The sequence below is a fragment of the Lepidochelys kempii genome, chromosome 5 (assembly GCF_965140285.1).
Source record: "Lepidochelys kempii isolate rLepKem1 chromosome 5, rLepKem1.hap1, whole genome shotgun sequence".
NCBI lineage: Eukaryota > Metazoa > Chordata > Testudines > Cheloniidae > Lepidochelys > Lepidochelys kempii.
Genome location: NC_136384.1, coordinates 39,102,450 through 39,126,917, shown reverse-complemented (window position 1 = coordinate 39,126,917; position 24,468 = coordinate 39,102,450). Strand labels below are relative to the sequence as shown.

At 40.3% G+C, this 24,468-nt stretch overlaps 2 protein-coding genes across 8 annotated transcripts in view; one reads left to right on the top strand and one right to left on the bottom strand.

Moving 5' to 3' along the window:
• NDUFAF2 (NADH:ubiquinone oxidoreductase complex assembly factor 2) overlaps positions 1-7,015 on the bottom strand; it is a 130,255-nt gene extending 123,240 nt beyond the window's left edge. Inside the window, exon 1 of one of the 4 annotated variants that reach the window (XM_073344026.2) lies at positions 6,732-7,015. In XM_073344026.2, the coding sequence (XP_073200127.1) occupies positions 6,732-6,858 (127 nt within the window). In that variant the 5' untranslated portion in view covers positions 6,859-7,015. The remainder of the gene's footprint in view (positions 1-6,731) is intronic. The other 3 variants (XM_073344027.2, XM_073344028.2, XM_073344025.2) reach the window with 3 other exon arrangements.
• Positions 7,016-7,254: 239 nt separating this feature from the next.
• ERCC8 (ERCC excision repair 8, CSA ubiquitin ligase complex subunit) overlaps positions 7,255-24,468 on the top strand; it is a 60,710-nt gene continuing 43,496 nt past the window's right edge. For 3 of the 4 annotated variants that reach the window (XM_073344006.1, XM_073344010.2, XM_073344007.2), the window contains exons 1-7: positions 7,255-7,437; positions 12,119-12,214; positions 12,383-12,484; positions 15,183-15,306; positions 19,928-20,009; positions 21,082-21,150; positions 22,996-23,062. In XM_073344006.1, coding sequence (XP_073200107.1) covers positions 7,361-7,437; positions 12,119-12,214; positions 12,383-12,484; positions 15,183-15,306; positions 19,928-20,009; positions 21,082-21,150; positions 22,996-23,062 — 617 coding nt within the window. In that variant the 5' untranslated portion in view covers positions 7,255-7,360. Of the gene's footprint in view, positions 7,438-12,118; positions 12,215-12,382; positions 12,485-15,182; positions 15,307-19,927; positions 20,010-21,081; positions 21,151-22,995; positions 23,063-24,468 lie in introns of those variants that run through there. The other variant, XM_073344008.1, reaches the window with a different exon arrangement.

Genomic DNA, 24,468 nt, shown 5'->3' with positions numbered 1-24,468 from the left:
CAGAGGAACATCCTCTCTTGATAGAAATCAGCTAATTTGGTGACCTTTATTATTTTTCAGTGTGCTTCTAAAGCCTTTTGTTGTTTCAGTCCTTTTTATGCTTCATTACTATTTTTTTAAACAAAAAGTTACTACCTACAGGTTCACTGATTTGCTACACCATCTATTAGAAAGAAACTTAGAAAGTATAAATGAATGCTTCATAGAGCACATACATTTCAAGTTTCAGCCATTACTATGAATGCCAGCACAAGTGAAGTTATTGCATAGTTTGAAAAATACGCTGTGCACAAAGACACTATGAATACAAGTTAGAAAATATTTAGATGGTAAGTGTTTAGTGGAAAAGCCACCACAATAATATCTAGATTGAGCAAGAGGGTATGGCAAAACAACAAACTGACAACACACAAAGATTTGTGTGTCTCGTGCATGTGTTATCAGCACACTTTTGTACAGGAGCAAGACATGCACCTTATACTCTCATCAGGAAAAGAGGCACAACAGCGTTCATATAAGTTGCCTTTGGCAAATCTTTGGAATCTCCTGGAGGGACAGTCACCAACACTAAGGGGCTCAAGCGGGCCAGCATACCCAGAATGCAAACACTCTTCAGAGACACCTCCCCTGGTTTGGGCACGTGTGCCGAATGAATGATGGATGCATCCCAAAGGACATCCTCTACGGCGAATTGGCATCTGGAAAATGACCCAAAGGACGCCCAAAATTGCATTTCAAGGATGTGTGCAAATGAGACTTCAGAGAAATGAATGGGGACAACTGGGAAGATCACACTCCAGACTGCAGCCTTTGTAACCAAGAGCTCAATAAAGGTCTCCGAAGTTACAAGAGGAAGCAGTCCAGCTTAGCAGAGGAGAAAAGAGCTGCCTGAAGGCAGAGTCCAAAGAGTCAAAACATCACCTTTAAAAGTGATAGATGCAGCAGATTGTCTCTCTTGAGTGGATCTCTTCAGCCACAGCGCCAGCTGTCGTAAAACCAACTGAGTAAATTCTTTACCTCTCAGGGGGACATACCCATGGTCTCTCGAGCCTGAAGGATACTGCTAGTGCAGTTTATATTATTTAATTTTTTCTCTTTAACTAGGCACTAACAATCTTCATATTTACAAAGTTTTACAGTGGAAAATGGGATCAGTTATCTCCTGTGAAATATATGCTGTCTTAATAAAATACATAAACTGTATGAGGAATTTTAGCAATTATTGAACTATGAACAGTTTAAGAATCATTGCGGGTTGCAGAGCAAACAATTCATCATGTAGCAAAGCTATGGTGATGCTCTGACAGTGTGATATACAGTTAAAAAAATAAAGACATTACAGAGATTAAGCTACCCTGTTTAGTGAAATATTTGTCTGCGATACTAAAATTAGTCATCAATCATTGTTACCTAAATGTCCAATCCCACCTTCTATCACATCCAGTTTCGGGACTGCCATCTGAAGTGTAATCTCAGAATTAATGAGTTATACTGGATGTTCCTCCCAAGACAGGCATAATGAAACTGTATTATTTAATCACGGTCATCAATTTTTTACTAATCTTTGAAAAAGTTTAACTTTAGCATAAACTTATTTGGTAGAAAACAACAGTAGTATTGTTGAAGATTTAAATGTATTTTCTAGAGACCATGCAACATTTCTGCTTTAACACAAGGGTCTGAGAAATTATACCATATGTAAGCGTTTCCTGCCCAGTTACATCCGACATTTGAATTTTTTGTGTTTTAGGAAAATGAACCGCTATAACCCTAAAAAATTCTCTCGCACTACTATTAGTCATATTCTCCTTCTCAAAGTCTCACCCTCCCTTGGCTTCTACAACTCTGTCCTCCTCTGGTTCCTTTACTATCTCTTTCCCACTTTCCATTCCTACTCTCTGTGGGGTCTCTCAGAGCTCTGTTCTTTTCCCCTCCTTCTCTTTCCTCTCCTCAAGCAACTTCATCCCCTTGCAGACTCATCTCACATCATTACATTGATGGCTCACAGATGTATCTTTCCCTTCCATAACTTTTCTTACAGCAGAGCTTTTTTTCAGTCCACACAGCAAAAACTCTTAGCCGGGCACTCATTATCTCACATCTCATCAACTTTTTTGTGATGTTCTAAACACCACATCTCCACCATCAATACCCCATCTTCCAGGCACATATAGTGCAACTGCTAAGATCATCTTCCTTGCCATTCCTTCCAACAGCCATCCTCCTCTCTTTCAATTTCTCTGATGGTTCCCCTCACCGTCTTCCACTGCAACCAAGTCTAGCTGCCTGTCCACGTTATTGTTAATCATTTCTATTTTGATAGCACCCCGAGGTTTCAGTCAGGTTTTCAACCTCAAAGCACTTCACAACAGAGTAAAATTAAGTCCCTGGCCTGAAGAACTTACAAATTAAATAGAGGTAAAAGATAATGATTGGATGAAGCCTATAATGGAAGGGGTGGGGATTTGGGAGGAAGAAGAGAACAGCAATAGGAACAGCTGACTACATAGACTCGCTATGTTCACAAATGCAGATCTCATTTTTTAAAAATATTTTGAAGAAACCATTCATGTTCTTTCAACAGGCCCCTCCCCTCATCTTTAAACCTTTCACCACACTGTCTCTCTCCTTATCGGTCATCTTATTGCATCACTCTTATTATTCCCTCTTCTCTGCCAATACCACCAGTACTGGCAACCTACTTGTCCACTTTTCCCACAACCACTATTGCATTTTTTTCTATGTCACCTCTCATATATGGAACCCGCATCTCTAAACTAATTCTTCAGATTTTTCAAGATGAGAAATTGTCAAGGGAGGGCCAGGGCTCTGAGGTGGCACCAAGCATTCTCTCTCTCAGGTCCTGTAGTACTTTAAATCCAAACAACTGAAAATAGACCAGTGTGTGGGTGCTGTGTGTGATGTTAGTGGCCTGTGATATACAAGAGATCAGACTAGATGATCTGCTGGTCCCGTCTGGTCTTAAACTCCACAACACTTATTTGATTCCTACAAGAAATCACTTGACTAATAAGAGTTAGTCAGAAAGCCTTGCAGAGATATTTCCCCATTTTTAAAAATTGGTTGTACATTGTATCCCTCTCCTCTGTTAATTGTTAGTCTTCTTAGATTATGAGACCTCTGGAAGAGGAACTGTAGCTAACTATTCATCTAGACAGTACCTAACACATTGTGAACAAAGCATGGTGCAAAAATAACTGAAGTACAAATAAATAATACCAGAAGATGAGTGAATGAAGGTTTTCTGCAGTGCAACTTTCCTTTAAGTTAAGTCCCTACCACCATCAAATCCTTTTTCATTATTTTCATTTGTTGTTTTCTCAAAGTCAAAAAGGTTTATTTTAGTCTTCCCTAAGATCCTCTTTCTAAAGGCCTGAAAACATTTTCTACTTGCAATAATAGCTGCTAAAAGTATGTAATTTAAAATTATTCACACAAAACAAAGTTGTTCTAAAACTAGCATTGTGATCTACAGACACAATTTTCAGGGCAAATTAGTTATTAAGGCTCATAGCTAGTCCCATTTTAAAAGACTACAGAAAGCCATAATGATTAGGATGCTAGATAATCTGATGGAACAATTAAGGTTAGTTTGACGTAATTACAGAACATTCCAGGCACCCCAACCATACTATATCACACTCTAAACTAGACAATCCAAAACTATGTGCTGGGGAAGGATGAGAAGAAGCTGCATGAGTTGCCTGGATTGAGGAATGTGGGTATGTGCAACTTAAGAAATGAGTCTAAGGTCTGTAAAGAAGTGTGGGGTGTACTCTATAGGAGCAGATACTATTAGAAGCATTTATGGAAGAGTTTATACAGTTTAGGGAGAATAGGCCAAAGAAAGTCAGGCTAGTTTCATGTAAGTTTTCCAAGAATTTCACCTACGTGCATACCCTAAAAATTTTCCGCTGGAAAAGTCTGTTTTGATTGAGGTGAAAGCAAAGCTCCAAGGTCACCTGATGGGTGGGTTTATCTTTACTTACTTTAAAATAATAGTCAATTTGAAATCTGTGTTTTTTTAAATGAGTTTTATGTTCTAGACCCTTGCCCACTTTCCTATTTAAAAAAAAAGGTTTCTCTTCCCTGTTGTCCTGTGCATTATTAACTGGGAAGCTAACAGACTATAGAAAGAGTGAAAAAGGTTACCGGAGGTCCCTGGTATACATTTCTCACTTACCCACTGTTTAGGACATCCGTCGCTCATCAATAGGGGAACGTGTTCCAATTTACATTGGTCCACATATCTGTCATTTGCACAGATAGGGACCGACGTGAATTGGAACACATTCCCCTATTGTACAGTATAGTACTGTACTTGTGTCCGCCAGCCACGTTCAAGGCTTATTACCCACGGAGGATATTCTCCATGCTGATTAAGGAGACGGTAGGTGAAGTCCAGTGTAAAGGAGTCTTGGAAGTCCTACAACATCTTGAATGGCATGGAATACATTGACATGTGTTGGAAAGAGGTCACTTTGCAATGTGTGAATGGCACTTGGCGCTACGCATGGCCAGATGCTGTCCACAGCTTTGTGGGATTTGATGCCATTCCTGCTCTCAAGCAAGAAATTGTCAAGCTGCCGAAGGATGTCAGCTTTGAGGAGGTGGAGGAAGAAGATGTACAGGAGTTGTTGGAGTCTCACGCTGAGCAACTGACAAATCAAGAACTGACTGAGCTGGACCAACAACGGATATCTGAAGAAAGCAAGGACGATGACGTAGGGCAGGAAGCCAGGAGTCTGAGGACAAAGAATCTCTCCTGTTTTTTTGAATTGCTGGATGAGATGATGGAAATCATAGAGCGGTGATTCTTTTTGTGAACAGTCTGCCGAAGTCTCCAGGGCTCTCAATGATGCAGTGGCTTTGTTGTTCAAAGATTCATGAAGGAGAGCAGACGTCGATAGAATCCTTTTTAAGACTTCTGCAACCAAAAGGCCAGCCCAAGAAAACCCCGCCACTCCCCTACCTAAGTTTAGCATTGACAGTTTTATACTGTATTACAGTACTGTATTTACATAATTAAAATGTTCTATGTGTTTGAATGGCGTTAGTAGGGTTCCACATTATTTTATTCAATGTTTTATGTGCAAAATGTGTACTGTATGACCTGTCACTGTAAAAAGGTACACTGTTTAGGCAAAAAGAGCATTGTCATAGGTGAGTGTGGTGAAGTTGTGAATGCATCCCCCCCTTATTCCTTTATTTCTTATGGGGAAAAATTCCCTGGTATGCATCGCCCTTTTCAAGAACGCACCCCCAATGTATACAGGGGGTACCCTGTATATATATATATAAAGTATTATGAAATGAATCTTGTTAATCTTTCAAGCCTGGTTCACTTATTTTCTTTTTATATACAGCCCTCTACTATTGTTAATGTAAATCTTCTCAAATTCCCGCCTCCTCCCCCAATGGAAATTGCATTATTAGTAGAAAGCACCAGGACAGGTAACAGAGTCAGACTAGACCACAAGTGAAGAACCTGATTCAATATTACAGCGATATTAAACAAATTTAGTTCAGAGGCACATCCTCCCCATTTTTGTCTTTATCAAAACAGCCCCTAAAATACAGTATGCTGCTACCTGATCTGAGAAGAAACAGTAGGGCAAAGTTGAAGGAAGAAAAAAAGTACTTGGGTTAGGAGCCTAAAGAAAACTATAGAGAATGTGAGGGCGTATAGGGAACTAAGGGAAAGCAGGAGAAACACACAAAAGACATGCAAGGGAATTTCTGGGCAATGTACATGGAGATTAAATGATTGAGCACGAAACAGTCTAGGAAAGGGTAAACCTATGAACATGGTGGACCACACAGGCTGGTGGAGAGGCTGCCAGAGAGGAAGTATTGAGAAGTTGTAAGGATGGGTACTCTGGAAGATGAAACTGGCAAGGGATAGGATGTAAGCAAAGGAGGCTATGAGCAGGAGTAGTGGGTATCCTGGGGGAAAGTTCAAGGTTTCAGTCATCATCTTCAAAGTTCTCCATGTCCTGGGCCCACCGCTCAGGATATATGAAACACGGTCTAAAGCTCTGTGACAAAGACCATGTTGACCCCTTCACTCCTCTGGCCCAACGGAACCCTCAATGGTAAGAATAAAGTTCCTCTCGGCTGTGGAATGAAGTCCCCTGAGAACTAAGGCCATCACAAATCTCACCACTTTCCATTCCAAGTGTCTAGCTCATTTCCTTGACACTGCCTTCTTGAATATAAACACACAGCCATACGTATATCTACTTGTTTAAAACTCCGACCACAAGACCCTGTGCTGCACCCAGGTCTACCCTGGGGAGAAGATGAGAGAACAAACATGTGACAGACGTGCGGTCATGCTGCTTAATGAACTACTGGAAGGCGCTCAGGCACCAGGATGATGAGCACGGTATAAGAACCTGTACAGCACAGAAGAGAGTCGGATATAGGAAACAATGAGGGGAGCCTAGCGCTAGGGAGGTCCTGGGGGGGGGGCTCGGGGCAGAGGGAGTGGGGTGCCATGGCGGCAGGAGGGGTGGGTTTAGGGAAGAAGGCTGGGGGCAGGAGGGGTGGGGTCAGAAGTGCCTGGGGTGAGGCTGGGGGCCCGGGCGCAGACGGTGAGGGGATACGCTATAGGTGGGCTGAGCTGCAGAGGCTCTGCCGGAGGCAGGCCCAGCAAGCTCCCAAGAGAAGGCTGCGGAGTCCGTGGCAGCCCCTCCCCCCGCTCTTACCAGCCCAGGTTTGGTGTTTGGGGATCTTGTAGTATTTGTTTCCAAACTGGTCGCTGCCCACATGCTCCTTCTCTGGCCCGAGGAGCCGGAGCCGCAGGGCGCGCAGGAGCCGCCAGGGCCCGCCCATCCTGCCGGGCGAGTCAGGCCAGGCGAGACCCGCGCGCTCTGCCGCAAACGCCCCCGCCGCCCAAGGGCGAGGCCAGCGGCTTCAAGCGCCCGGCCCCTGCCCAGAGCCCGAGAACGCCGAGTAGCTACCACGCCCCTTCCGCTTCGGCCGCGCCTCCAACGCTGTGAGCGCCGTGTACGTGCCCCGCCCCTTCCAGCTAGGCTACGCCCCTAACGCTGCAAACGCCGTGTACGTGCCCCGCCCCTTCCGCTTCGGCCGCGCCCCCAACGCTGCAAACGCCGTGTACGTGCCCCGCCCCTTCCGCTTCGGCCGCGCCCCCAACGCTGTGAGCGCCGTGTACGTGCCCTGCCCCCACCTCTGTTCCTCCTGCCCAGAGGCAGGCTGTCGACTATTCAATAACGGCGCTCTCCATTGGACACGGTCGTTTCGCACTGAGCCAATCGGCGTCACCCTATTCACAACATGGCGGCGCTCCTTGATCTGGTACTGGCTTGGTCCCGCCATGTTGGCCTTCATTTCGGCCCGCCAGGCCGGTCTCGACGATCCGCTGCGGTTGCGCCGGGCTGAGTCCACCCGGAGGTAAAGAGTCTTTCGGCTTCTGCAGTTCAGTCTCTTCTCGGCTGGGGCTGGCCTCGGACTGTGCGGTCCGGGCCCATGGCCTCGCCCGGGCAGAGCAGGCCCCGGAGAAGTCCGGGGATTCCCCTCTCCTCGTCCGCGGTCTGCACGTGCCTGCCCACGCCTCAGACCTCACTCGCCCTGGGGAGCCAGGACCCTGCGCGGCCCCTGGGCCACAGCTGCGTCGCGGATAGTGAGGCGGCGGCAGAGTTGCCCAACTTCACCCCCGCGCACTGTGTTGCGCCTACTGGATGCGGGAGGCAGGGCCGGGTGACGGGGCCGTGACTCAGTGTCTCCACCCGGTAGGGGATGATGTCTTTACACCAGTGTCGTCCTTTGCCCAGCACCAGACATCGACAGGGCCCTGCTGGGCCAGAGCTTTTCACTTGGACTGGGATGGCAGGCCCTGAAAGTGCCCTGTCACGGCGAGCTCCTGGGCATGACATGTCGGGCTCGTCTGTCTGTATTTTACCCTCCTTTCCAGTTTGAGTGTCAGTGGATGAAACCAAGGGTCACGCTCTTCCTCTCTATTCCTACTTCCTCTCTGCTTTCCCCTATCCCCTCCATTTCCAATTAAGTTTTTTTGGCAGCTCTCCATACCAACATTTGTTTGAAGAAAAACTCAGAAAGAGGACAGGCTATTTATTAAATAATTTCTTCCCCTGTGGAGGATTATATTACTTGGTGCGATTATGTACAACATTGTTTCTGAGAGTAGTCACTCTAGAATAGGTGTTCTGTCTAGAGGTGGTAGTAGTAATGCCAACCCCAAGCAGCCAACAATCATGTAAGTCCAGAAATAAGGTATTTAAAAGCATGTATGTTGGGTTCTTTTTACTTACCTTCTGAATTTTCTTGTTTCGTTTCACATGTCTAAACTTTTTTCTGTAACCACTAAGGCTGGAAACTTCCTTCTTAGAAAATGAAAACTGAGATTCTCATGTAATCACACAGTTCATGGAGCTGGGGCTTTAACAAAAAAAATTACAACTATTACTAAGACTTGTGATCAAATGAGAGTTGACTACATGGAAGTAGTGATCTAGCCTGTTGGCCTTAGGTTGGGCAAAGTTATGTATATTACTGGCTGTTTTCATTGCAGTTGTACACTTTAACTGCATTATGTAATCTCTTAAAGTTACACAAGAATTATGGCGTGGAGTCCTTGTGGCATTCGCCCAAATAAATTTGTTTGTCTCTGAGGTGCCACAAAGACTCCTCATTGTTTTTTCTGATACAGACTAACACGGCTATGCTTCTGAAACAAGAATTATGCTCTACCCCTAATGTGTGTCAGACTTATGCTTGCTACCTACCTTCCACTACCTGCTGCATGCAAAGTAGTTTGGCTTTAGTGCAGTACATTTCACCACAGCAGCCACTGCAATGCCTGGTAGTAGGATACTGTCTTTGCCAAAACGTAGCATTGTGTTGTAACATGCTACAGTAAACCCCATGACATTGTAAATGTTAAGTTGCATCCTACACAATGAACACATTAACATGGCGTGCTTATTTCATCCCCCTAAAAGTGTATTTGTTCTACATCCTTTATACCTGTTTACAGACACTCATGTGAACATCTTGAGATTCATAGCTAAAAGAATTTTATGTGGCTTCTCCTTTCTGAACATTTCAGAAATAAATCACTATGAGTTATGGTTGGGCCTTGCAGGTCTTCTCAAGTCATAATTCTCTTTATGTAGCTATAACAGAGAACCTTTTCTAGTGTAGACTAGACCTGTGTGAAAACCAGTACACCAAAGCCTCGTGAATCTGCAGTCAGATTAAAACAATAAATATGAGGCATGAATTTCTCATTTTATATCAGATGTTAATTGTGAAACTTAAAGATGACAGTGTATATGTCAATATTGTTGAAAGGTTCATTGAGAATGATTTTAGCAGAAATATTCAGCTAATCTCATTATCCCATAATTAGGGCCCTACCAAATTCACATCCATTTCGATCAATTTCACAGTCATGGGAGTTTTTAAATTGTAAATTTCATGATTTCAGCTATTTAAATCTGAAATTTCACAGAATTGTAATTGTAGGGGTCCTGAGCCAAAAAGGAATTGAGGTGAGGGTCACAAGGTTATTGTAGGGAGTGTTGTAAGTACTGCTACCCTTACTTCTGTGCTGCTGCTGGCGGCGCTGCCTTCATAGCTGGGCTCCTGGCCAGCAGCTGCTGCTCTCCAGCTGCCCAGTTCTGAAGGCAGTGCCACCACCAGCAGCAACACAGAAATACGGATGGTATTGTCACCCTTACTTCTGCGCTGCTGCCTGCAGAGTTGGGCCCTCAGTGAGCAGCCACCACTCTCTGGCCGCCCAGCTCTGAAAGCAGCAATGCAGAAGCAAGGGTGGCATGGTATGGTATTGCCCTTCTTCTGCACTGCTGCTGGCAGGGTGCTGCCTTCAGAGCAGGGCGCCTGGCCAACAGCTGCGGCTCTACGGCCACCCAGCTCTCAAGGCAGTGGAGAAGTAAGTGTACCAATACTGTGCCCCCCGCCTTAAAATAACCTTGTGACCCCCCCAAAGCTCCTTTTTGGGTCAGGACCCCCAATTTGAGAAATGCTGGTCTCCCCCATGAAATCTGTATAGTATAGGGTAAAAGCACATGAAAGACTAGATTTCACGGTCTGTTATGTGTTTTCCATAATCCCAAACTGGATCCTGCACTTCTCCAGGTACCAGGAGTCTCAGGTGTACACCTACCCAGCTGCCAAAATCTTCAGCTTCTCCCAAGAATCTCTATGATGCAGTTATGCATTGTCAGTCCAAACATCTGATTGTATTATTCATTTTCTGTATTTAAGTCAACAGAACCATAATTTTTTTAATTTAAATTAAGCTGCAGGAAGATATCCAATCTGCTACACCCTAGCCTTTAGCACAGCATTTAGTTCCAGATTGCCATAGAGAATAAATAACTTTTGGTATAAGAACAGTAGTTAAATTTTGACTTTAGCAGCAATCTCTAAAGTGCCAATCTGTGAAAGTGCTGAGCACTTCCAGCTCCCTTTGACTTCAACTGCAGGAGGCATTCAGCACCTTGAAAACTGGATGTTCATTTTGTGTGTATAAATTGTGATTTTTTTTCCTGTACTTTTGTTGGCAAAAGGAATGCTCAGTAGAGTGTAGATTTTTCATAACATAGAAGCAGGATTTCTAACTCCGCTTAAGGAGCTGGGTTTTGGTGTATAACATATTTTCATAACTCAGAGGAGCCTTAAGTCATCAAACCAAAGAACTGATCAAAAGGTGTTTCTGGTTATCACCTAGCTCAGTGTTTCCCAAACTTGTGACGCCTCTTGTTCAGAGAAAGCCCCTGGCGGGCTGGGCCGGTTTGTTTACTTGCTGCTTCTGCAGATTCGGCCAGTCGCGGCTCCCATGAGCCACGGTTCGCTGCTGCGGGCCAATGAGGGCAGTGGGAAGCAGCGCGGGCTGAGGGACGTACTGGCTGCTGCTTCCCGCAGCTACTATTCTTGTACCAAGTTTGGGAAACACTGACCTAGCTTGTTCAAAGCTACAAAGATAGTTTCACTTTGCAGTAATTAGAAGACATCAATTAAAATGTGAAAGGACTTTGTCGTAGAAATATTTTAATAAACTCACAACTATAAACTCACCATATTTTTCTCATGAATTTTCATTTTGCTATTCATGTGTCTTTTGGTCAAATGACTACTTAGTATTTTTCTGAATCTATAAAATGCTGAGTGTTTGGTTGTTTTGTTTTGTTTTTTGGTGCTGTTTTATCCTGGATAATAAACTCAGAGCACGTTGTGATCTCAGCAAAACACTTTTTGCTTAATTTGAATTTTTTTAAGACCAGGTATCTTTCTTATCTTTGATCAGATGTTGAGGAAAATTGTAGTTATTCTTGTCAGTTACAACAGTAGGAAATTGCTTGATTGACCCTTACAACAATAGCTGGATTTGAATGATCATTCAAATTAGGAGTAAAAACAAATCTTGTCCATAACACAGTGAATGCTCTGATGTTTTGTTAGCTGAATTTGAATTTTTATCAAAAATACTTTTCATTAGAGTGTAATTTTTTGTTTCTTTCTTAGTGATACAAAAGATGTGGAAAACATTTAACTTTGTTGTAATTATCATGTGGTGGTGGTTTGTTATTCATTCTGTATAACATAAATCACTTCATTTACTAAAATAACTGGTTTTTCCACTAGGTGTCCTTAGTTTTATTAAATAAACTACCAGATGATCATGGTTGGGATGAAGACTAACTTATTTGTGAATATAGTAGATCTAAAAGTATATAAACATTTCATTTCACTTTTTAAAATTTCTGATTCTTGCATTATATGCCAATTTTCATTCATACATTTGTTGATATTAATTGCTTAATAAAGATTTGTAGTCCTCCACCTCCAAATAATGTACAGTGTGGTAATTTCCGCCAGTCACACTTTAATCTTTTTCTTATTTTTAGTTCTACATCAAGTCTGACAATGTACTTTAAAATGTAAAGGGTAATAATTGAATGTGTTGAGTCAAAGAAGAATTCTGAGAATCACAAATTTGACTTTTTTTTGTTGTACTAAAGAAAAGGTAAAATTTGAGTACTTCCTGATTCTCACCATTCATGGTTTGATATATTCTATTTTTTTAAAGGGTACTAAGCTTGGAGTTAAACAAAGATAGAGATGTGGAAAGAATCCATGGAACTGGTGTTAACACCCTGGATATTGAACCTGTTGAGGGAAGATAGTAAGTAAATTGTGCTGTTTTATTATCAGGTATATTTTATAGAATGAATACTTAGTTTTAATCATTTATGATTAAAACTAATTACTTTGCTGAATGTGAACGTTGATTTACTTTGAACAGATTGTGAGTGTAAGACATCTAAAAGCTATGTTATGTTTGTTCTTACAGCATGTTATCAGGTGGGTCAGATGGTGTTATTGTACTTTATGACCTTGAAAACTTCAGCAGAAAACCATGTTATACATGTAAAGCAATTTGTTCTGTGGGCAGGTATGTACCTTTTTTTTAAAAAAAAAAAAAATCACTATGAAATATTTTTAGCAATTTTATTATATATTTTGCATTGAATTCACAAATTGTTGCACATTAGTGTTTTATTTCCTGCATAAAACGCTAATCACACATAGGACCAGACAACTTTGATAAAAAAACATTGATGACACACAGTTAAAAGTATAATATATTTTGTATATACACTAAGAAGCATAATGATGGCCTCATTCAAGGCTAGATCCAGAATTATTCTCTTATTTAATGTTTTATGTTGTTAAGTGTGTATTATGTAATTTTGTTATGTTTGTTTAAGAGTTTGTTCCAATTCTGGGATTTATTCACGTAACGTTAATTATGATTTTAGTTTGTCCAGACACCCATAAGGATGGAGACCTAGAGACTGCAGGTTAACAAAAGTATCTTCTGTTCCTGTACCACATTTTGATGCATGCTCTATCATCTTTTTCTTTTCCTGTCACAATTTAGGCCTTTCTACTGTTGTAGGTAATCTTTGCTGCAGTAGTCGATGCTGTATCAGGTTCACATACCCAGCTTCTAGGCCTTAAGCATCCAGCCATGAGAATAAGAGGAAAGGGTAACCACTAACTCCTGCAGGGAAGGCCAAACTATCATGAGACACAGAAAAAGTCTTTGCTTGTGGGAGGCCCAACTTCCTAAGTTCAAGGATGGGCAGCTTCTGCTAGAACAATAAATACATAAAAAGAACAAATCCTTATGAGCTGCAGGGAAAGTCTGACAAATCTGTAAGAGCTTTGGGGACTTGTGAGGAGGTGATACAGATGCATTAATTCTACTATAGGATAACCCTGTATATACTCAAAAAGAAAAGGAGTACTTGTGGCACCTTAGAGACTAACCAATTTATTAGAGCATAAGTTTTCGTGAGCTACAGCTCACTTCATCAGATGCATATCGTGGAAACTGCATCTGATGAAGTGAGCTGTAGCTCACGAAAGCTTATGCTCTAATAAATTGGTTAGTCTCTAAGGTGCCACAAGTACTCCTTTTCTTTTTGCAAATACAGACTAACACGGCTGTTACTCTGAAACCTGTATATACTGAGTTCTCTGTCAGTTTTAGCTGTAATATTGTCGAATGAATTGTGAATAAACTTATGGCCTGTCTTTTGCCAGTAAGATTAGGACTGTCCTCATTCAAGCATGCCCTTGGCAAATTCCAGATTACCACTGCATGGATCATTTATGTCTAGAATCCTCAAAATAGTTTTTCTAACTTCATCAGTAACTAGCTGCATATTACTTTAGATTCTATCCAGTCTACTGAAGAGAGTGAAGTGTACATTATTGTCCTTATGACTAGACATAGCACTGTACATCTACATGGTCAATTTCAGTGTGGGATAATATGAGAGAGTCAGAATAAGGAATCTGTGAGTTGAAAAGAGGAAAAGCAGTGTTTTCTACTGGTTAAAATAGGATTGTGAATCAGGAGACTGGGCTTCTATTGCTGACTCTGCCATTGATGCTTTGTGAGGTCCTAGGCAACACACAATCTCAGTGTGCCTCCAATTTTCCTCTCTGTAAAAATATCCAATGTTTTACAGTATTGAACTCCTTGGATGAAAAGTTTTATGCAACTGTATCATCAGCAGATTCCTATTTTTACACGTATTATTAATTAAACAACTAGAGTAGTCAACATTTAAAAAAACCAACCAACCACAAACAGCTGCTCCTATAACTTATATATTTGCTTAGACACTTAACTTGTCTGTACAGCTCCACTGGGTGATTCTGTGCTGTATCTACAGCAAAGGCAGATATTCTCCTCTGTGTTGTAACACCATGATACATCTGCATATGGACTTGATGGAGAGTATCCTAGAGTCCTGAAGCTCACTATCTCTTCACCATTTTTCTAAGTCTCGATCCCTGCCATTTTATTTTCCTGAGTTCACTTGTAATGACAGTGAGCTTTGGGAACATCTAAAAGGAATGAAACTTTCAGCGATAAGGATACTAACAGGAGCAGAGATCCAATTGTAGTTCAACAACCACTTGAGATTCTGATATGCTACCTTAAATAGTTCACTGGTTCTCAAGATATCATTAAACTGAAGTGTATTTAGGAGCCTGTGAAGATTAAATCAAACAGGACCTGTGTTGCAAGATACTATCTAAATTCCCTTAAGTGTTGATCTGACCAAGATACTACTGGAACAAAGACCGTGTGGTTAGCAACATACTAAAATAGTAAAATTTTGTAGCACTTCTGTCATAGTTGTGATTTAACATTACCATTAGCAAATAATTGTTAAAGACCCCAATCCTGAAAGCTTGTGCATATAATATGGAATCCCATTTAAGTCAGCAGAACTCAACAGGGTCATAACTATTTGTAGAGTCGGGCCCTACAATAATATTTAAATGTCAAAGCCTATCTTTTGGAAGCGTGACTACACCTCAAAATAGCTTGGTTTTGAGAGGGCAGATGATCAGCACTTTCTGAAAATCAGCCCCAAGGGGGCTCAAATTGGTCCCTCAGAAATTGAGGCACCAAAATTACTGGTTACTTTTGAAAATTTAGACCCAGTAGTTTAAAAAAAAAAAAAAAAAGAGTAAAAATAATTAAACCCCCCCACCTTGGTCAGCTAGTATCAAATCAAAAAGACGCTGCTGACCCTAATCAGTGCAATTCTATTATTGTATTATAGGAGCCATCCTGATGTACACAAATTCAGCGTAGAGACGGTTCAATGGTATCCTCGTGACACTGGCATGTTTACATCAAGCTCATTTGATAAAACATTGAAAATATGGGATACAAACACATTACAAGTAAGTAATTACTAATTATTTTCCAAACTTCCTATGCGCTCGACCTTGTGATATGCTGAGCACCTGTTTTGCGGGTAGTGTGCCTGAAATTCCCATTGAACTCAGTGAGAGTTGACTCACTCAGCATTTTGAAGGATGAAAAATGTCAGGTTGGTAGCATTCAAAATTGTAGGCACAGAATACGAGGGCAGAAGTTTAGGCACTCCCATATTTGACAGCATGCTTCGGCCTTGTTTTAGAAACCACTTCTATGTTACCAATAATATGGTAGTTCAGAGTCTTTGATTGCTTGTTTTTTCTGCGTAGCCTGCCAATAAAAACGTGACTTGTGATGGTAGATTTTGTGCTATGTACATTTGTCCAGCAACAACTGGTCTGAGAGCATAGTTTATTTCTTGTGAGGTGTTGAACACCTATTGAACAATATTAATTGTTGGTTATCATATTTGCATAGCACTGGTAGTGTGCTGTGGGAGCACATCTGTTGTTATAAACAATATGAACAATGTCTTTGATGGCTTAAACCTTTTGCCATATTTGTGTGAGAGGATTTGATAAGCTTTTAAAACAGCAGAACGAGGGAAACCATGAGGAGAAACACTAATCAATTTGTCATGACTTAAATAAAGTTTACACATTACAGGCCATTTATCTGCTACTAAATTCTGTCCTCTAATAGCTGATATATGAATTTTGGACTGTGGTAAATCTCTCTTATTTCATATATCAGTGGACTTACATTGACATTGTTTGTTTGCCAAGAATATTGCCTCATGCATTAAGGTGAGAAGATCATGAAAACTGGAGATTCTATCATCCCAAGGACACAATACACAATATTTCTCTGATTAAATTAGATGTGAAAATTATTATTTTCTAAGCCCTTTTAAAAGTGTAACGTTGAGATGTATAATTATGTTTTTGTGGAGGGAGGAGGTAGCGTTGCCTTTTTGTTGTTCAAAGCGTGTTGCGTGCTTAGCAAGAACCAGATACTGCTTTAGAGTTTAGACCATCCTCTTAGAATGAGTTACAAAATGTAAACTGTATATAAAGGACAATTGGTGTACAAACTGCCACAAAATGGTATATTTCCAAAAGATTTGAGTTCATTCTTTAAAATAAAAAGCAATTTTAAACTATTTTTTTAAAAAGGAAACATAAAAATAAAGTTACCTGATATTGTCCACAGCGTTAAAGATAAAGTCCCAAATTTGATCTATTGTACTACGTAATTGTTAAAATGTCAGAAGGACACAATGTGCCACTAAACATAAACCCTCACATAGAATCATAGAATATCAGGGGTGGAAGGGACCTCAGGAGATCATCTAGTTCAACCCCCTGCTTAAAGCAGGACCAATCCCCAATTAAATCATCCAACAGATTTTTGCCCCATATCCCTAAATGGCCCCCTCAAGGAGTGAACTCACAACCCTGGGTTTAGCAGGCCAGTGCTCAAACCACTGAGCTTAATAAAGTTAAACAGAAAAGGAAGAAAAGTAAACAATATGACGATAGTTACTCTGTTTGGAATTTGTGTCTCAGTATTACTGCAAAAAGTCTACAGGCACAATGTGGCCTTTTGTTTTCAAGTGTTAGTAAGTGAAAGTATGAGGCCAGGGAAGCTACAGAGACATTTAGAAACGAAATCCCTGGAATTAGTAAACAAGAGCCGCAAACTTTTCCTTCAGAAACAAGAAGAATAAAAACAAGTCATGTCTAAAGAAGCAACTGTTCTGTTCTTCAAAAGCCTTAGGCTCATCTTATGTTATAGGCATGTGAATTACAGAATGCAAGCAGACACACACCATTGGCAAGACCTTTACACTTCCACCAGCAATAGCCATATGAAGAATTAAGATTGGGAAGCAAGCAGTCATGGCACTGAAAACCATTCCCATGTCAAATAATCCCATCCATTGATGCACTGATGACCATGCAGAAAATGTTCAGGACCAGTTGGTAGAACAAGTGAAGAAGTCAATATTTTTCACCACAGCTTGATGAATCCACAAACATAACCAACCTGGCTCAGTTTCTGTGTTGTGTGAGATTTGTCAAAGCAAGTTCAATAGTTGAAGAATTTTTATTTTGCAAAGAAACCCTGAACAACCAGTGAGGAAATATTCAAGATCCTTGATAAATTCATGGTGGATGAAGGTGTTAATTGGACACTGTAGGTGTGCTGTGCTGTGTGGTGAGGCAGCAGCCATGGCCAGGAAGAACAGTGGGGTTGCAGCACGAGTAAAGATGTGACATCATTTGGACACACAGAACAATTCATCACCAGGCATCAGCATCGAAAAAGTTGCGACCTGAAGTACATGAGGCCTTCAGTGGTGGTGGTAATTTTATAAAATCCCAGGTAGTGAATACACAGTGTTTTAGTGTGCAAAGAGAGAGGCTGTAACCATACTCAGCTTCTGTTTCACAGTAAAGTCAGGAGGTTATCACATGAGAAAGTGTTACAATGCATCTTTGAATTGCCTGGCAAAATCAGAATTTTTCTTCTTGGGAAACAGATCTTGCAGATAACATGAGTAATATGGATTTCTTGACTACATTAGCTTCCCCGGTGGATAAATCGGGCAAATTTAATGCCGTGAACCTAACACTTCAAGGTAGGAATACAAATATAATCGATATGAAACATAAAATTGGGAGATTCATGAACAGGTGCTGCCTTTGGCGGTGCCATGTTGAAAAGGAAATTACTGAGATATTTCCAGTGTTATCAAACTTTTGAATAGAGTAAAATTGATAAAAATGCTATTAAAGACCAAATATTAACTCATTTATGGAATCATAGGGTCAGAAGGGACTGCCAGGTTTTTTGTTTGGATAATATTCCTATTTTGATGAATATTGTCCTAGAATCGAACATGAATCTCTGGATACCAACTGGATTTGAAACCCCTTCTCACTAACATTTGAATCCATTCCAACCTTTATTATCTCATCATAAAAAAAATATATATATATATTAGAATTGTCAAGAGATCTTATTCAGAACACCAAGTTTTCAAATCTTACAAACCAGGAATTCTGCATTTCTGTTGACAGAGTGCAAAGAACTCCATGATATAGCTATGAAAGTGCTGCTTCCTTTCACTTTGAGTTTTCTCTGAGTCTTAAGTAGTCAGCAACCATTTTTGTGAAAACTAAACACAGAAAGAAAAGGAGTACTTGTGGCACCTTAGAGACTAACCAATTTATTTGAGCATAAGCTTTCGTGAGCTACAGCTCACTTCATCGGATGCATACTGTGGAAAGCATAGAAGATCTTTTTATACACACAAAGCATGAAAAAATGGGTGTTTACCACTACAAAAGGTTTTCTCTCCCCCCACCCCACTCTCCTGTGGGTAATAGCGTATCTAAAGTGATCACTCTCCTTACAATGTGTATGATAATCAAGGTGGGCCATTTCCAGCACAAATCCAGGGTTTAACAAGAACGTCGGGGGGGGAGGGGAGGGGGGGAGGAAAAAACAAGGGGAAATAGGTGGAGTGGAAATCTATCATTTTGCGAATACAGACTAACACGGCTGTTACTCTAAACACAGAAGTAATTTAAATTTTTAAAGTGACTTATGACTGGCGCTATCAGAGATTCAATAAAACATTGCACAGCTATGTAGTTTGAAACAGGTCGGTTCTTCCAAATAAAATCTTAGGCTGTGTCTGGTCACGCCAAAAAATCCACATTTTAAAATTATAGTTTTAAAAACCCAGATCAGATTTTGTAATGAACAGTATGTAGTTGAATAAAATCACAAAACGGTCCAAACTCATGTCCTTCTTGAATCTAGTGTCCTGAGTCAGTTTAAAAATATATATATTTGGTTGTGAGGAGCCACCAAGCTTTAAAATATCAATAAGGGGGAGACAGTACGAAACAGTTTGGGAACCGTGACAATAATGCAACATTGATGTTGAAAAATTGAGTACACTGGTGAGGAAATTTGAGAAGTCAAGGTTCTTAACACTAATATTATCAGTCTTCTTGCACATAATGTGTATTTAATGGCTTACGTTTTAGTATGTAAGCAATAAAACAGAGTTGATTTCAGGAACTTGTCAACATACCGCTTGAGTCCCAACAGAAAATGGGGAAAAATAACTTTAAATATGGTCCCTTATTTTATATAAGGTGACACTTCAATTTAGCCACTCGCTATTGCTTCTACCTTTTCTTTATATCCTTTTTTTTGAGGTAGCATGTTTTGTATGTGAAGAACAAGTATTAGCTCTAGTATACATCATTTTCTTTCTTTCCTGTTATCACTGATTTCCATTTACATACCCCACCTTCTTCCTTGCTGCTTTTCCTTCCTCCTTTTTTTTCCCCCTTGTCACTGTAATCAGAGCATTTTCTTCCAGGCTTTATTACTCTTTGCCATGTTAGCTCTATGCCCTGCCAGTGCTGGATGTCTAGTTCTGGTAGCATGACTATTTGCATGATTAGGCACTTAATCAGTAGAGAGGTGGCATGTGAGCAGCCTTGTAAACAGTAACTCTAACTTTAAAAATGCTTAACCAATTTTAAAGAAGAGATACAAATTCTCACTATGATATTAATCAAGGGGCAAAGCTGATAGATGTTTTGTTTTAATTACCAGCCTGCAGATGTGTTTAATTTTGAGGGAACAGTTTATAGCCATCATATGTCTCCAGTTGCTACCAAGCATTGCTTAATAGCAGGTATGTATACATTTTTAAGAAGTTCCTATCTATGTTTGGGTTGTAGTAAGAGGCAAATGATTCAAAATTAGCATTTTCCTTTTTCTACAATGACTTTTTTCATATGCAACAGTCTTGACTATTTTCTGGCAAGTGATATCAAAGACTTTGTAAAACTGAGGTCATTTTCTAAATAAAATCACTTCATTTGGGCTTATACTGTTTATGAAAGGAAAGTACTTCCTTTGCATTTCTGAAATGAGCAAACCACACACCACCGAGTTTGCATGGTTCAGCTAGTGTTTCTAAATACACACTACTCAGATTAATGCAGCTAAATCAGTATTGAGATCTATGGGAGTTGAATGTGTACTGTATACTGTATGTATTTACTGTTGTCAATTAAAAAAAAATATTTAGAGAAGGGACCATATTCTTAATTCATAAATCTAGAAAAAAAGAGCAGCCTTGTTTCCCCTACAACAGCGGTTCTCAAATTGTGGATCGGGATCCCAAAGTGGGTCCAACTCTGTTTTAATGGCGTCGCCAGGGCTGGATTAGACTTGCTAGGGCCTGGGGCCAAAGCCAAAGCCTGAGGACTTCCCTGAACAGCAGGTCTCAGGTTATAGGCTTCCTGCCTGGGGCTTAAGCCCTTAGGTTTTGGCTTTGGTCACCCTGCCTGGGGCAGCAGGCTCAGGCTTTGGTCCCTCCTTCTGGGGTCATATAGTAATTTTTGTTGTCACAAAGGAAGTCTGAGAACTCCTCCCCAACAACCTTTTAAATATAGTTTAATAAAGATCTAGTTGGGGATTGGTCCTGCTTTGAGCAGGGGGTTGGACTAGATGACCTCCTGAGATCCCTTCCAACCCTGATATTCTATGATTCTATTGTTAATGTGAGGAATTCAGTAGAATTGTATGCAGAGACTTTGAAAATATAAATCTGTTTGTTTGGAAATTTGATCAGTTCAAATGTGTGGGAAATCTTATGAAGCTGATAGTTTCTTTATATCTTTGTAGTAAGACTTGTTAGAGTTTTTATTCCTTGTTAAGAGTTGGTTTTTTTTTACGTTGTCTTGTTTTTCTTGTTACAGTTGGTACCAAAAGCCCCGAAGTACAGCTTTGTGACTTGAAGTCTGGATCCTGTTCTCAAATTCTGCAGGGTACTTTTTAGCCTGAAACATAATTTTTAAACAGTAACTACTTTAAGTAAACCAGCCAGTGTAAAGAAACACAATCCAGCCAGTGTAAAGAAACACTATAAACAATGTGTTCTTTGTAACTAACGTGACTGATGTGTTTAGTACCAGTTGTGAAAATTACACAGTGAGAAAGGTTCTTCTTTGTATTATTCTAGTGCTACTGAATTGGAGAACACAAATATTAATTAAGGAACAGCTATCATTTTAGGTCTTTGGGAATTTTCATAATAAACCCTGATTTCTGGAGTACTAGTTAGTCTTAAATCATTCTAGTGTTACTAGGCATGTGTGAAACCAGTTTGGAGGAAAATTAGTTTATACGTTTAAAATTAAAAAAGCATGTTCAACGGTATTTTTGTTTGCATAACTCAGACTTCCTCAATCAAAATATTAATTAGCTGAGCAAAAGTGTTATCTAGTTAATGTAGTTTATTTTTAAAAACAAATTATATATTTTTAAGATTTGAAAGTTTTAAGAGACTTCTGGGGAGCTTTTTCATTTATCGTTCTGTAAAAAGGCAAATTCCATATCGCATCCCTTGAGAATAATGGGCCCAGTTTTCCGCTGGTGAAAATCAACACAGTTGTACCAATTTACACCATCTGAAGTTCTGACTCACTATAGATTAATATTTGTTTAAATGTTGTTTTAGGATCTCCAGGAATGTTGTACTTGTGTTCATGAAGATTGTGTGTGGTGTGTGTGCGCGTTTTTTACAAAATCTTAATATTTTTAAACAAAATATCCTCCAGAGATTTTGTATGGATGGACTTTCTTTAAGACTCTTTGGCTTCAGAGGCTCGGGGAGTAAGATATTACTCGACATAAGGACAGCAGTATCTGAACCTTTACGTTTATCTAATAATGTTAGGAGGCTCTAGGGCTTTATGCTCTGGAAAGCCTCGGTGTTTGAGTTGGTTGTGGGTAATTGAAATGAAACACTACAAGGGAAATATAAATGATGAAATGTTGAGTGTACTGATGTAGATGTACAGAAGGAAGTAATGTAAATAACTCTTGGTTATAAGGCCAAAGATGTATGTATGTGATCTAACCTACTTTTTATCAATCAGATTTGCTCGCTTATGCCCATTTTATTATAAGTGGCACAGTAGCAACACTATATTTAGATTGCCTAACACTTTCTATTGTTTGGAGTTTTTCTAGACATCTTTTTGAAGATCTCAAAAACCACTATAGTTTGTTGTTAAATATATTGTATCACCATCCAATAAGCAGTGCATGGTCCTCGTGCTGCTAAGAGACCAAAAGAAAACACACACTTACCTTCAAATTTGGGCTGTTGGTAAGGAGTAGAATAAATAATCTAGATATAGGAATGAGGATCTGCTGAATAAATATATATATATTTTTAAAATAGCTCAATAAAAACTGACACTAAATTGTTTTTACATCTGTGTATTTTAAATGTTACTGTTAAAACTTCTGTAACAGTAATGGAGTAGTCTTAGTAGTTGTATGTGCTATTCTTTTGTTAGCATAGCTGTAGAACGATAAAGGCATCTGGGCTAGTAAAGTATAGAGAGGTAAACTTAGTATTCTTCATATCACTTTCAGCTGAATGCATTCTTAGCCAAGCAAAAGGGGGGAAGTAAACTGCCAATAATCCAAAATAAGGAACGCTCTTCCCATTCACTCCAAATTAATACCAGAATATTAATGGTAGTTGTAAATTGGTAGATTAGTCCAATTGCATTTCTCTTGGATATATGCCACATTTACTTATATCAGAAAAGTTGTTTATCAATAAGTTACCTGAAATTTCTCATGTACCATATTTGTAGGTCACAGACAGGAAGTGCTGGCAGTGACCTGGTCCCCACGTTATGAGTATGTCTTGGCAACTGCAAGGTAAAAACTATTTCTGTAATGTAAATAAGCAGTAAAATGACTTACAGAAAGCATTGTAAATGAATGACTTGTTTAGAAAAAATATTTGGATACACAACAGTTTCATATTAATTTGAGGTGAAGGTCTGCATTAGTATTTATGCTACCATGATACTGTGGATCCTAGATGGGAAAAATTGGATTGAAGAGCTATCCAAATGGTGCACACAGGGTTGGTCTACACTTAAGTTATGTCAGCATACCTATGTTGGTCAGGGTGTGAAAAATAAACACCCTTGACTGACATAGCTCTGCCAAGAAGATCCCCACTATAGACGCAGCTACATCAACGTAGCTAATGTCATTCGGGGAAGTCTTAAATTGGCAGAAAAACACCTCCTTTGGTGAAAGCTGCATCTATGCTAGAGAGCTGTTCTAGCCACAGTGTAACTATATCCTAAGATTATAGGTTGAGTTTGTGCATGGATAGCATATATAAGAGGCATGGGTTTGGCCAGTGATACAGAAGATGAGGTCATGGCACACGGATACAAGGGATGCAGACGTCTTTTCGTCTCTTTATTCTCCCAGCCAATTATCTATGCAGATGGTAAAGTCCAGAGAGAAGTCTAGACCTGTAGACATCTCAGACCAGTTCATCTTTGATTTCTTCCTTCAACCACCGCCAGAATTGGTACAGTTTTGCTGCTTTGTTCCACTCTGTATCTGCTGTGAGGCAGCAGAAGTGCACTGCATAGTGAGCCACTCTGTCTTGCCCCTGCTAGTCCCCTTGATATTCAGAATCAGTGTGCGTCATTGAAGATGGTTGACATTGATTGGAGAAAGGCATCCCAGTTCGACAGCACTGGACTATGGCCTTCTACCACAGGGAGGCCCAGACTAACGCGTCTCCTCTCAGCAGGCTGATAACTAAGGTCACCTTAGCCTGGTCAGAGGCATAGATTTGGTGATGTATCAGAAACAGAAGCCAACATCGGCTCATGAAACTCCAGAACTGCTGTCAGTTCCCATCTCACTGTTCGGGCAAGGGTATTGCAGGTCCCTGTTCAGGACAAGGGCCTGCAGACAGTGTGGGGTGTGTCTCTTTCTTATTTCTTTATGCTTGGTTTGCACTTCTACGATCTATTATTGTGGTTTATAGTGCTTTAAGAACGCTGGTGACTGACTATTGTACCTTTGAACTCTGCATTCAAGAATTTAAGAGACTTGTTACTTGGAAGCAACTGTAGCTAGCATTGGTGTCAGCAAGACTTGTAAGAAAGATCCTCTCACTATGCTTTCCCTTCACCCATGGAACAGTGTCTGGCTCCTTCTCCCAGATCACTCATCTTTTTCTCCTGGAAAAGTCTCAGATCTCTTCCCTTCAGGGTACGGCTGCTCCCTCAATCTGGAGAACACTTTCTCTT